The sequence below is a fragment of the Megalobrama amblycephala genome, linkage group LG18, assembly GCF_018812025.1.
Source record: "Megalobrama amblycephala isolate DHTTF-2021 linkage group LG18, ASM1881202v1, whole genome shotgun sequence".
Lineage (NCBI taxonomy): Eukaryota > Metazoa > Chordata > Actinopteri > Cypriniformes > Xenocyprididae > Megalobrama > Megalobrama amblycephala.
In genome coordinates this window covers 20,705,590-20,719,912 of record NC_063061.1, presented here as the reverse complement: position 1 = coordinate 20,719,912, position 14,323 = coordinate 20,705,590, and the positions used below count along the sequence as shown (strand labels likewise).

Here is a 14,323-nt window from a genome sequence, read left to right as displayed (position 1 = left end):
TTTATTTGTAATAGTAGTAGTAGTAGTAGTAGTAGTAATAATAACAACAACAACAATAATAATAATAATAATAATAATTATTATTATTATTATTATCATTATTATTTATTATCATTATCATTATTGTTAATCTTAATTGTAATGCAGTTGAATAATTCCACTAGCATGCATATCATGATTTTGATTTTATTTCATTAAAGGTTCAGCTTTTATTATTATTGTTAATATAATAATAACAATAATATTTATTATTATTATTATTATTATTATTATTATTATCATTATCATCATCATTTTTATTGTTAATCTTAATTATAATGCAGTTGAATAATTCTAATAGCATGCATATCATCATTATCCTCATTATCATCATTTTCATAATTTTTATTATCATCATTATTATTATTAATCTTATTTATAATCATGATTTTATTATTATTGTTATTGTAATTTTATTTGTAGTTGTAATAATAATAACAAAAATAATAATAATAATAATTATCATCATTGTTATTGTTAATCTTAATAATAATGCAGTTGAATAATTCCACTAGCATGCATATCATTATTTTGATTTTATTTCATTAAAGGTTCAGCTCTATTAACATTATTATTATTATTATTATTATTAATAATAATAATAATAATAATAATTATAATAATACATTGGGCTGAACAATTGATGAAAATAATATCATCATCATCATCAGCATCATCATTATCCTTATTATCATCATTATCATTATTATTAATATTATTATTAATAATAATAATAATAATAATCTTAAATATAAAGCAGTTTAATAATTCCACTAGCATGCATATCTTGATTTTGATTTTATTTTCATCAGTTGTTCAGCACAATGTGTAGTATTATTATTATTGTTATTATTATTATTGTAATTCATTTTGTAGTAATAATAATAATAAAAATAATCATTATTATTATCATTATTAAAGCTGCAGTCCGCGATTTTTTTTCTCTTTGTCGCAATCTCTGTTTGAAACCTGCAATTGCAGTCATATGCGGAACAGTTATCTGTACGTGTGTTGTGCCTCGGCACAGCTAGTCAGCGCAGATGAATCTAATGCTTGCTGTCGGTCACCGCACCGGTGTGGATGCTGCACTTCAGAATCACAGATTCAACGTCTTGAAAGTATGACCAATATAAGAATTTTCACTGGAAAATATCATCTGAACAAGTAACATGTCTGCCACTTTTGTTCTGATCAACTGAGGAAAAAAGCATTAGGCCTACAATAAATCACGCTGCCAATATTGATTAAATCTAACGATCGCTTTGCTCTGATCACACCAAACCGTGCAAATTATTATTACTGTTATATTGTTCTCAAATTGTTAATGTTAACAACATCAGCATTGCGTGACTGTGTATTTAGTGTTTATTAGCGTTACCTGTAGATTTCAATTTCTGTAGCCACTCCACAGTTCAAAGTCTTTTGCTTTTTGACTATGAATGAATCTCCAGTTGTCAGTGATGATTGTCATTTGGATCTTTCTGGATTACAATCCACCATCAAAATGATAAGTTTAATTATTTCGTCTGCTGTGAGAAAAGGCTATAAATGTGCCGCTACCGGCAGCATCCTTACATGATAAAACCGACTAACCTGGACAGAACTCCTTCCTTTCTGTTTACGGACGTGATGTAATGACGCACAGACGAACTGCTGCATGCTTGAATTTCCTGCGGAAATCCACCATGTCGCTCTTATTATAAAACATTATTACAAGCTTACCGTTGTGAATCGAGACAAGATAATTAGGTAGTTTTGAACACTGGCTGGTTATGTACTTGCTCAAAAATTGATTTTGGATCATTTTTAACCAAAAAAAGTTAAGGACAGCAGCTTTAATTATTCAGTATTACATGACAGTAATTAACATGACTGGGTTCCTAAAAATAAAAATAAATAAATATGAACAACTGAAGAGGACCCAAAGAAACAATTTCAAGTTACAATATGCATGCTAAGAGTACTTTGGATCTTCTTTACTGGGTTAACATAGACATGAAATTTCTGTATGCATATTTTATGATGTGTTATATAAAAATATTTCTCTGCATCTTATACTGTTAGTCATTTTGGTTGCTGTACTTAAAGAACAGATTTGTGCTTTAACACATTGTGAACATAAATGGGCTTGACATTTGCGGTGTGCTTAGACATAAAATGCACCATAAAGCTTGACACAAACTGGAACTGCAGCATGATAGAGTTCTGTTTGTCTTTTTTGGATGTGGTCAGTTGTTCTTGGCATGTCTCATGCTGATGAACAAAGACATATGTCCTCTTTAGAAGAGCCTTTAATGGAAGTGGGTGAGGACTACAATGCCAGCTCTTTAAAGACTGTGGCAAATCATTAACATCTTGAATTATTTTTAGAATGATTGATTTTCAGGGCATCCTTGAGTGAACATGGCAATGAAGCTGACCCTTCAGTGCGAGCAAAGTTCATTAAATTAAGTACTAAAGCGGGCAGACTGCCCTCCTTATCTATAAGTCAGTTCTAATTCAACAACTTTAAAACTTTAAAGGCAGTTTTTCTTTCAACACTTGAATTGATTCTCACTACATCCTCAGATTTTTGCAGCTGTCGAGCACCATAACCAATCACAGACATGTCCGTTGTGCGTGTGAATTCAATGGCGATTTAAAGGCCTTCAAATTAGCCTATAAGTCTGTCAGTAATAACATCTGCTCCTAATGTGTGAGTTTCAAGCAGTCTGATCCACAGATGCGTGCTTTCTGTCCGTGGTGCCAAAATGAGTGCACCTGATGCTCGAAAAGCAGCTTTAGAAGCAAAGCAAAAAGTAATTGGTGGTAATTTGGAAAAATATTGGATTTGCTTGATATTACAGCACTTGCTTGAAGTTTAGTGTCTGATAAGTGGCAAACGAGCAACATGACAAAACTATAACTACCTATTGTAATAATCAACTATGCATAGACACAAATAAGAGATTTGTGCGTTGTGGATAAGTTTGCTAATTATAATGGGAAAGCATTTTTGTTGCATCTGCTTTTGTGTCAGTCTATTAAAAACTAAATAACTGTTTTGTTTTTGCTGCTGCCAAGAGGACAGATGTGAAGTTGAATTCTTGATTTACTGATAAAATGTTAATGAATTCATTTAACAACACCTTTCTCAACTTGTGAATGTGTCCCTCGCTAAATAAGTGTTATGTTATTTTAGAATTTTTCATAGTTTTTTATTTTTATTTATAATATTATTTTAGTACTACATATCGTAGTGTTTATTAATATTTTAAATTAGCTTTTATTTTTAGGTTTTCATTTTCAGGTTTTAATTTTAGATTTAGTAATTTTATGTTATTTTGTCATTTTTATTAATTATTCATATTAATTATTATTATGAATATTACAAGTGTTATTAATATTTTGAATTTGCTTTTATTTATAGATTTTCATTTTTAGATTTTTAAATTAAGTTTAGTGATTTTGTTGTGCTTTTGTCATTTTTATCAGTTTTTTAATTTTTCTATTTAATTATTTTTATTTTAGATTATTATTTTTTTAGTAATTTTTGGACCTAAACTTATTTTATTAGTCATTATTTCTTTCATTATTTTAAATTTAAGTTAAACTTTTTCATCTAATGAAGTTTTAGTTGGTTTTAGTTTAAGTTAACAGTAGAAACACTGAATCAGGTATAATTTTGCGTACAATAGCTTGTGTAATGCAATATCATTTGGTAGAATAAAGCTGCTGCTTGTCTTCATAATTTGGCTGGGCAACTAAGTATAGTTAGTAGGACAATTATGATCAAAATCATAATTACTGATTTATTGATTTCCCTACACTACATACTCAGAGCTTTATCCTCTCACCTGGTCATACTAAAAAACAAAACCCCCAAAAAACTTTGTTTTTTTTTTCCCCTTTGGAACTGCCGAGACAAATTATGATGGCAAGCACCAGTAGATTTATTTTGACCAAAAAGAATAGATATAAGATTTTTGTCCTCCAGAGTCCCATGGCGTTTAATCTTCCATTTGCCGTTAGCTGGTTCTCTTACTTTAACTCGCAAGGTTTTAAGGTACTGTAGGGAACGAGCAATTCGCCTTTTATTGGAAATAGAGAATTTAGCGCTCAGCTGGTGAAACACTCAAGCTGGGACTGCTGATTTGTCTCAATTAGCTTGACTGAAAGAGCACTACTGGTTTATTGAGGGAAGTGCCACAGGATTACAGTGCCCGAAGGCGCTTCTGTGGGCTAGTTTCTCAAAAGAAAAGCTACTTTGACTGCAAATGTGTATTTTCTAGGATTAACAGCATTACAAAGAGGTTCTGTGGGCTTAACCACAGTCATCCTATAATCTTTGCCCAAATATGAGGGTTATTTTTCCAAGGCTCTGGCCTGTATCAGAGGTTTGCTGTGTATTTGTCTTTAGGGGATGCTTGGCAGTAAATTTGAAGTTTAAACATCGTTCCCTCCATGCCCAAATCAAGTTTGAATTAGTTCCTCTGCCTGATATATTTTAAACCGGTTGCTATCAAGTTCCAACCATGTGGTACAACAAAAGCAGAAAATGTTTTATAAAACAGATTCCTTTGGTTAACGTGTTGTGGGATGTCATGAGGCTCATGGAAGTGTGCACTCAGCGGGATTGAGAGATGTACACGGCTGGGTGACCTCAAGCCTTCTTGAAAATCCTTGTTTACGGCCAGCGGCCATAGCTTAGGCAGACTCCAGATTTATTACGTTACGCGCGCCGTTCTGCTCGTTTGCCCCAGAATGCTCTGCTCATTGCCCCTGAGTCACCCTGGCATCACACCACACACCGTTCCAGCTTCGCCCTCCCCATTACTTCAGTAAGACGTCACTCTTCTGCTGAAAATAGCAGGCCATTCTGTCTGTTTCACACCAACAGAACAATTACACTCTCATTTCACCAGGGTTCAGTAGACCTTGGTGATCCACATCCATTTAGCTCGCATGATTAATGCAGTTTATTAAGTATGTTGACAGTGGGGAGGTGTGACCTTTGAACTGCTCAGTTACTGGACTAAGCTGCTGCCAAAACTGCAATCCCAGCAGAATAAGTTGTCAGTTTTTATATAATGAGTCATGATGTGTTGTAAAATGAGTCTTTTTAGTGTTCAGAGTACTTTTCTTTGTGGTTTTACAGTGATAACCACTGTCGTTAGAACTTGGAACTGCATAAATGGGTTAATAAAGTCTTGGTATAGAACACCATACTAAACTACTCTGATAGGATTACATGTACAGCAAAGGAATTGTTTTACCTGGGTTGTGATCTTACAGTCGAATGATTCTTCTGAGTCAGTTCTTTTCAAATGAATTAAACCACTCAGAAATGAGTCATAGATGAACTCACTGGTCTAAAACGGATTACTCTCTCATTGAATCAGTTTAAATGGTTTTTGAATGAAGTTATACTGTTTATATGCAGTGCTGTTCAAAATTTTTGGAGTCTGTAAATTTTTTTTTATAAAGATGATTTAAAAAAAAGAAAAGAAAAATACAGTAAAAACAGAACAGTAATTTTGTTTCCTAGATGAATATATTTAAAATGTCATGTAAATATAAATGTATTCCTGTGATGGCAAAGCTGAATTTTCAGTATCATTACTCCAGTGTTCAGTGTCACATGATCCGTCAGACACCTTTCTAAGATGCTTATTGATTTGGTGCTCAAGAAACATTTCGTATTATTATAAATGTTGAAAACATACTTTTTTTTTTTTTTTTTTTTTAATTCCCTCATTAAAGCTGCAGTCCGTAAGTTTTGCCTCTTTGTCTGAAACCTGCAATTGCAGTTATTTGCAAAATTATAATCTTTACGTGGGTTGTGCATCGGCACGGCTCCTCAGCTAAGATAAATCTAATGTTTGCTGTCAGTCACCACATCAGTGTGGATACTGTACTTTGGACTCACAGATTGTAGTCTTGGAAGTATGACCAAAGTAAGAATTTTCACCAGAAAATGTTATCTGAAAAAGTAACATGTCTGCCACTTTTATTCTGACCAACTGAGGAAAAAAAGCATTACAATAAATCACGCTACCAATAATGTTAAGAACATCAGAATTGTGTGACTATGTGTATTTAGTGTGTATAGCGTTACCTGTAAATTTCAATCTCTGTCGCCACTCCGAAGTCTTTTGTTTTTGACTATGGCTGAATCTCCAGTTGTCACTGATGATTGTCATTTGGATCTTTCTGGATTACAAGCCACCATCAAAATTATATGTTTAATTAGTTCAGCTGCTGTGAGAAAAGGCTATAAATGATCCGCCACCTGCAGCATCCTCCACATGCCATATAGCCTACTAGCTGGGACTCCTTTATGTAAACAAACGTGACATAATAACGTAAAGACAAACAGCGGCATGCTCGAATTTCCCGCGGAAACCTACCAGTACCACTCGAATTAGAAAACATTATTACAAGCTTTCCGTTGTGAATCTGGCTAAGGTAAGGAGATAGTTTTGAACACTGGCTGGTTATGTACTTGCTCAAAAATTGTTTTGGGATAATTTTTATCCAAAAAAAGTTACGGACTGCAGCTTTAAAATCAAGAGTCAGAATCGGTTCATTCTTTGCAAATCCCATCTCATCCCATTAGGACTTGTCCGTTAACCTCTGTATTACACTTCATGCTCAGTTCAAGTCTTAGGATTATTCCGTGTTACAGCCTCTCTTAGCCAGCTGGGGTGAGATTCAGAAAAGAATTCATTGAAGAGAACTCACTCACAGACTTATTTGCCAGAGTAAGCATAAATTTGTTTGCGTTTGAGACGTGTTCCCTCAGGCATTGAGGATTATCTGTTGATTCTTCAGGCTAATCTTTCTCAAATGGCGCTCGAGTCAAATCCAGCAGCAAATGCTCAACTCTGGATCTTCCACAGCTCTCTAACAATTTATTTCCACAGGGAGACGTCATAAACGATTAGATCCCATATATCCTATATTTTTAATATATTTTAATATATAATTTTTTTTTTTTAATGTGATTATTTTTCTGTTTAACGCATTAAAAATATTTTTTATATATTAAAATATATTAAAAATATTTGACAACAGTAATATATCAAATATATAGTAATATATTAAATAACTTTTGCACACACACATTCAAATTATTCAAATATTTTTATATATTACTATAATATTTGCTTATATATGCTAATATATAAAACATTTTTAAAATAAAAATCATTTTTAATGCAATGTGTTTGTAACTGGAAGTCACAGTTTGATCAAATATCTGCATTAAATCATATAATCAAAATAGATGATTATGTAATCGTTTTGACAAGCCTATTTCCACCAGAGTACATCATAACCATATTACTGTATGACATCACTGCCACATAAAAACCACAGCAGAATTCACACATCTCATAACTAATAGGTCCATCGCGAGCTTAGCAGGCTTTATTTTCAATGATATATATATAGTGCCCTCCACAATTATTGCCACCCTTAGTAAATATGAGCAAAGGTGGATGTGAAAATAAATAAATCTTTCATTCAAAAAATTCACAAAACTTTCATTGAAGGAAAACGGTTGAAAGTGGGGGGAAACTCACATTATGAAATAAATGTTTTTCTCCAATACATGTTGGCCACAATTATTGGCACCCCTAGAATTTCTTATGAGTAAAATATCTCTGAAGTATATTCCCATTCATATTTACATTTTTTTTAGCACACCAGGGTGACTAGGAGCATGAAATTGTCCAGCCATGACTTCCTGTTCCACAGGAATATAAACATGAGGAAACACAAAGGCCAAATTCCCGTAATCATTCATCACAATGAGTAAAATCAAAGAATATAGTTCTGATGTGCAGCAAAAGATTGTTGGGCTTCACAAAATAGAAAGTGGCTGTAAGAAAATACCTAAAACATTGAAAATCCCCATTTCCACTATCAGGGCAATAATTAAGAAGTTCCAATTAACTAAAGATGTTACAAATCTGCCTGGAAGAGGACGAGTGTCTAAATCGTCCTAATGTGAAGTGAGGAGAAAAGTTTGAGTGGACAAAGACTCTCCAAGGATCACGGCTGGAGAATTGCAGAGATTAGTTGAGTCTTGAGTCTCAGAAAGCCTTAAAAAAATGATCAAACAACACCTACATCCCCACAAGATGTTCGGGAGTGTTTCAAGAAAAATCCTCTGCTCTCATCCAGAAACAATCTCCAGCATATTCAGTTGTCAGACAAGACTGGAACTTCAAACGGGACTGGCTTCTATGGTCAGATGAAACTAAAAAAAGAGCTTTTTGGCAGCAAACCCACCAGATGGGTTTGGTGCACACATGGATAAAAAGTACCCCATGCCCACGGTTAAATATACTGCTGGATCTTTAATGTTGTGGGCCTATTTTTCTGCTGGAGGTCTATATATATATATATATATATATATATATATATATATATATATATATATATATATATATATATATATATATATATATATATATATATATGGGCTGTCAAAATTCATGCTGTAATGCATGCAAATTTTTTTTTTTTCAGTTATATTTACATTAGCTTTACATTTTATTTACATTTTCTGTTCTGATTAATAATTTTTTTTACCGTACTGTGTGCTCAAGGGGTTTATTTTGCAATAATGAGTGCTGACTGCATCATCCCACTTAGGGCTGTGCAATTAATCGTATTTGCGATTTTAATTTAGATTTTGGCTTTCAACGATTATGAAAACAAGATAATCGAGGTAAAACTATTATTTTACTGCTGCTGCGTTCCGTCCAGCACACCTTCCTTTCCTTCACAGTTGTGCGCTTTTATTCCTCCTAACCCAAACTTAACATCCAAATTAGCCGAATAAGAGATAGGGGTGTAAAACGCTGTCTATTGTTGCTAAACCGCAGGACGTGCTTGACATTAAACGCAAACAGTGAAGCGCATTAGCTGCGAAAGAGATGCTGTTTCCTAGGCGGCCACCTGTGTGTGCGCTCCGAGACGGGGCGGAACGCGCATAAGCAAAGTATACTATTGGCTTTAGATACGCACCTAAACAGTCAAATAGCCTACACACAAATATATCGAAATGCCGTTTTGGTAAGAATCCTCGTAAACGCAGTCGGTTGTGTCTTAAGTGAACACTGAGAAAATACTGTGTGTATTGCTGCCTTCACATGCTATCGGAAATTTGATGATTACCACTTCTGAAGTCGTGATTACGAGCTCATTGCATTCATGTTTCGAAATGAAAGGGTGTTTATGTACAATTTTTACAGAGGAAACTCGTATTTACCATAATTCCGAGAGCACGTGAAGGCAGCATAACCGTAGGCTTATATTGGGTCCGTGCAGCTCTTAAAGGGACAGCAGCCAACATTAATGATTGCTAATGTCATTGTTAATCTAACAAGAAAAGACAAAGATAAAATCACTCACTGCTCTTAAATGAATAACTTTTTTAGTTTTAATGTATACAGCATTTATTACATTTGATTACTTTATTAAATTTCTGTTGGGTAATACGTATCTGAATACCACTGTTAGTACATCTTCCTGAAAAAGCACTGTTCATTTCATTTGCATTTTTGTTCTGTTGTATTTGTTGGCTTTGTTTGTAATTAGTTTCTTTGTTCTTATTTTATTGTTGACTGTTTTATTGTCTTCTGTAGCTGTTTTGAGGACTTTTTACTTACACTAATTAACCTGGCATTAGTTTTTGCTGAAGTATTGATAATTGTGAAATTTCACTGACATTTATAATGACTCATATCATGAAATAAGACTTTGATCATATCACACACCAATAATCGTGTTAAATAATCGTGATTTCAATATTGACCAAAATAATCGTGGTTATGATTTTTGCCATAATCAAGCAGCCCTAATCCCACTTACTACAGTCTAGCATATAAATAAATGGAGATGAAATAGAAATATTATTTCATAATATTGTTTCGTAATATTAATCTTTAAGATGTTTCATTCAAAATTTCATAATCGCAAGTCACAGCCCAAGTTCTGCCACATCTCGTATAAAATTTTGGAGATACACTTGCTACACACATCCCTCGCTCTCTCCTTTCTCTTCTCTTCTCCAAGAATCTCTTTGCTGCTCTCTCTTTTTTCTTTCCCTTGGTCTTTCTGCTCATTTTTGTTTGGCTCTTGCCCTTTTGCGCTCAGTTTCTCTCTCGTTTTCTCCCCACACTCCCGTGCACGTTCACACATTCACAGTCAGTCATGAAGTAAATGTAGTTGTGTCCAGATTCCCAGCGCCCTCTCCCCTTCCTCTTTCAACTCTCTTTGATGTGTGGCTGCAGTCAGACAGAATGCTAAACTCACCCAATTGAGCAGGACTCTTGGTCTCCTCTAGGTCCTTAACAGCCCTGACTTCAAGAGTACCCAGGAGATGGCGTTGCTTTAATTCCTCTTGCTTTAAAATGTCTTTATTTTTTCTTTTGTAGTGTTTCATCATTGTCAGTGCTGCAGGTTCATGTCTTTACCTTTGTGAAGTCTAAACACCTCTGTGCTCACTTAAAGGAATAATTCACTTGAAAATGTACATTTTGTCATTTACTTACCCTCATGTTGTTCTAAACCTGTATGAGGGTGAGTAAATGATGACAAAATTTTTATTCTTTGGTTAACTAAACCTTTAAGCCTCTAAAAAATGGTGCACATAGCAGATATTTTCTGTTTCAGTTGTGTTGATCTGAACAGAGCTTGAACTCGCGGCTCTGTTTGCATTAGGTTTTTATTAAACTGCTTTGTTTAATGGTTCTTTTTTGCCACCGTAACTGTTGACTGAAGGAAAGGAGCAGCGCTTGACTGTAATTAGGCTTTATTAAGTGTTTTTCAAGAACTGTATGTCTTTACATACTTGCCATCTCAACATGAGGACAGTTTGATCCTAATTATTTGTGGTAGAGCAGAACAAATGAATGTTTTTTCTCTTCTGTTCGCTTTTTATCTTCTACTTGAAAAGAAAATTTAATTATGCGGACGGTGATCCAAACGTAGATTATTTTAATTCTTAATTTGCATCAGCAGTTCTCTCAGTGTACTTTCCTGGCAGTATAACCAAAGCAGAAATACTAATAATGACTAATGTTTAATGCAGGGCTCGACAAATATCACCAAAATGAAGCTCCGTCTTTACGTTAAAATTGGGGCAGAGAAAATGAGGCAGAGATATTATAATTAAATATAAAAATTTTGGAACTACTGTGAGCTACTGTTCAAAGTTTTGGGGTCAGTAAATCCCTTTTTTTTTCAGCAAGGATGCAATAAATAGTTCAAAAGAGACATTAAACATAATTTCTATTTCAAAAAAATGCTTTTTGAACTTAAAAACACTGGAAAAAAATGTATAATATTGTGAAAAAATATTGTGCTTTCCACAAAAATAATAGCACAGCTGTTGATGATAATAAGAAATGTTTCTCAAACACCAAATCAGCATAATAGTGTTTTCTGACCACTTTTTCTGAAGGATCATGTAACACTGAAGACTAGAGTAGTGACTGCTGAAAATTCTGCTTTGTCATTACGGGAATGAATTACATTTTTAAACATTCAATTAGAAAACGCTTATTTTACGTGCATCATATTAAGGAATTCTGTGTGGTGTTTGTGTTTATTTGTGTGTATGTTTGTGCGTGTGTGTGTATGTATTTCAGCAATGTACTATGGCTACTGTATGTTGCCTGATGGTACGTATTGCATTGCCCCGCCGCCACCTGGGATTGACGCCAGCGCCTATTACACCTCGCTGCCTGCTGCCATGATGTCAGCACCTCCTGCATCTGGTCCTCCTCCTCCCCCTGGCACCACACCTTTGTTGGATCCTACAGCTGCAATCCCATCAGCCACTGTCGCAGGTCCAGTCACGGTGTCAGCTCCTGCGTCTGCTCCGCTCTCCCATTCTGCTCCTGCTGCCCCTCCAACTTCCAGGTGTGCATCTGACTTTGCTTTCTGTAGAGATTGAAGTATTTCAAAAATTCTATATGCGTCTTTATTTTTCTTTTCATCCATCAGTTCTCGGCCTCCTCAAACCACCGTCGCCTCGGCGGTGGCGGCCCCTGCCGCCCCTGTCGCAGCCATCATCCCTCCGCCTCCCGACATCCAGCCTGTCATTGACAAACTAGCTGAATATGTGGCCAGAAACGGAGTGAAATTCGAGACCAGCGTGCGTGCCAAGAATGACCCGCGGTAAGCAATTACGCTCCTGTTCGTTACAGTCATCCTTCAGATGCGGCGGTCTCACTGCTCCTATTAGATCAGTGTAATATGTAATAACTATAAACCACTCTCTCTCTCTGTGTGTGTGTGTGTCTTCTACACCCTAAAGGTTTGACTTCCTGCAGTCCTGGCACCAGTACAACTCCTATTATGAGTTTAAAAAGCACTACTTCATGCAGAAAGAAGGCCTGAGTGTGCAGGAGGTAGTTTCATCTCTTTCTTTTTAATTTCTCCTTCCTTTTCTGTCTTGCATGCTTTTATCTCTTTTAAATTAATTACTAATTGCAATTAAATATATTCGTTTAGCAGATGCTGTTATCTAAGGTGACTTAAAGTACATTTATTACATGAACAGCCATTCGTGTTCCTGTGTGAACCGCCTCTAAGTGTGAACAGAGCCTTGTCTTTTTGATACTGATAAACTGTTTTGCATGTTTATGCGATGCTAATAGCACAGTATGGCATATTTAGCTTCTCATTAACTACTCATTTGGTTTCAGAATTTGATGTTTACCAACATAAATAATCATGTTTCAAAACCTTCAAGGTTTTTAATATTTTGTGGCTCTTCTCCAAGGCCATTTCTGCAGATTCTGCATTGCTTATTCACCCCTGTATATTTCTGTTAATTAATTTAGCATATTTTGAGAGAGAGAGAGAGAGAGAGCCTTGATTTGACATTTCTACATGACTGACATCAGTTGAAATATTCAAAAACATTAGTATGCAAAAATGCAGTATATGGATTTTGAGAAAAATGTAGTGTTTTATCAACCATTCAAGACGCTGACTTCTGTGACTGATAGTTTTTCTGTGTACCGGTAGGATAAAACAATTGTAATATAGATGCAAAACCCAAAATATCATTTTTCAAGAAAAACCTCAGCTTAATACAGACAAATTATAAGTCAGTGCAGTAGGTAGATCTTATGGTCCTCTTTAGTAATGTTAAAACAGTGTGATACAATACAATAATTCAATTCAGTGTAATGGTAATTCAATAAGGCCATTCAGGACAGTGTAAAGGGTGTAATATAAGGCCAATTAGTAAACAGTAGAGATTTTCATGCAGTCAATACAGAAGCAGTTTACTTTGATCCTTGCTTTAGTTAAACAATGGTGTACTGTGGAAGGAGATTTAGCGGTTGTTTTTCAGAGCAGATATATTAAAGGTTGCTAATCATTCGTTAAAGAAAATCATTTAGCTGAACCTGTTTCATTTGACTTGATTTTCTATCCTTTTCATAGTCAGTTATCATTAAAGTGCCCCTATTATGCTACTTTAAAGGTTCCTAATTTTGTTTTGGAGTCTCCTACAATAGATTTACATGCATTCAAGGTCAAAAACACATTCTCTCATAATATACATTGTAATATTGCAACAACTCAAAGAGTCTGAAAACGGTTTGTTCGAAGATTCAGTCACTCTAAACCACTCCTTACCGTGAGCCTACTCTGTCCTGATTGACCCAGTCTGTTGATTGGCCTACCACTTACAGTGCGTGTTGGAAACAAAATGCCTATTACTAGGGCTATGACGAGATCTCGCAATATTAAAGGTGCCCTAGAATTAAACATTGAATTTATCTTGGCATAGTTAAATAACAAGAGTTCAGTATATGGAAATGACATACAGTGAGTCTCAAACTCCATAGTTTCCTCCTTATATAAATCTCATTTGTTTAAAAGACCTCCGAAGAACAGGCGAATCTCAACATAACACCGACTGTTACGTAACAGTTGGGGTGTATGCCCCCAATATTTGCATATGCCAGCCCATGATTGAGGCATTACACAAGGGCAGCCAGTATTAACGTCTGGATGTGCAGAGCTGAATCATCAGACTAGGTAAGCATGCAAGAACAATAGCGAAAAATGGCAGATGGAGCGATAATAACTGACATGATCCATGATATCATGATATTTTTAGTGATATTTGTAAACTGTCATTCTAAATGTTTTGTTAGCATGTTGCTAATGTACTGTTAAATGTGGTTAAAGTTACCATTGTTTCTTACTGTGTTCACGGAGACAAGAGCCGTCGTTATTTTCATTATTAAACACTTGCAGTCTGTAT

The 14,323-nt window shown here is 34.9% G+C and overlaps 1 protein-coding gene across 2 annotated transcripts in view; it reads left to right on the top strand.

Moving 5' to 3' along the window:
• Positions 1-14,323, top strand: part of LOC125252966 (splicing factor SWAP) — a 119,384-nt gene that overhangs the window by 20,137 nt on the left and 84,924 nt on the right. For both annotated transcript variants that reach the window (XM_048166685.1, XM_048166686.1), the window contains exons 8-10: positions 11,685-11,958; positions 12,043-12,216; positions 12,356-12,449. In XM_048166685.1, coding sequence (XP_048022642.1) covers positions 11,685-11,958; positions 12,043-12,216; positions 12,356-12,449 — 542 coding nt within the window. The remainder of the gene's footprint in view (positions 1-11,684; positions 11,959-12,042; positions 12,217-12,355; positions 12,450-14,323) is intronic.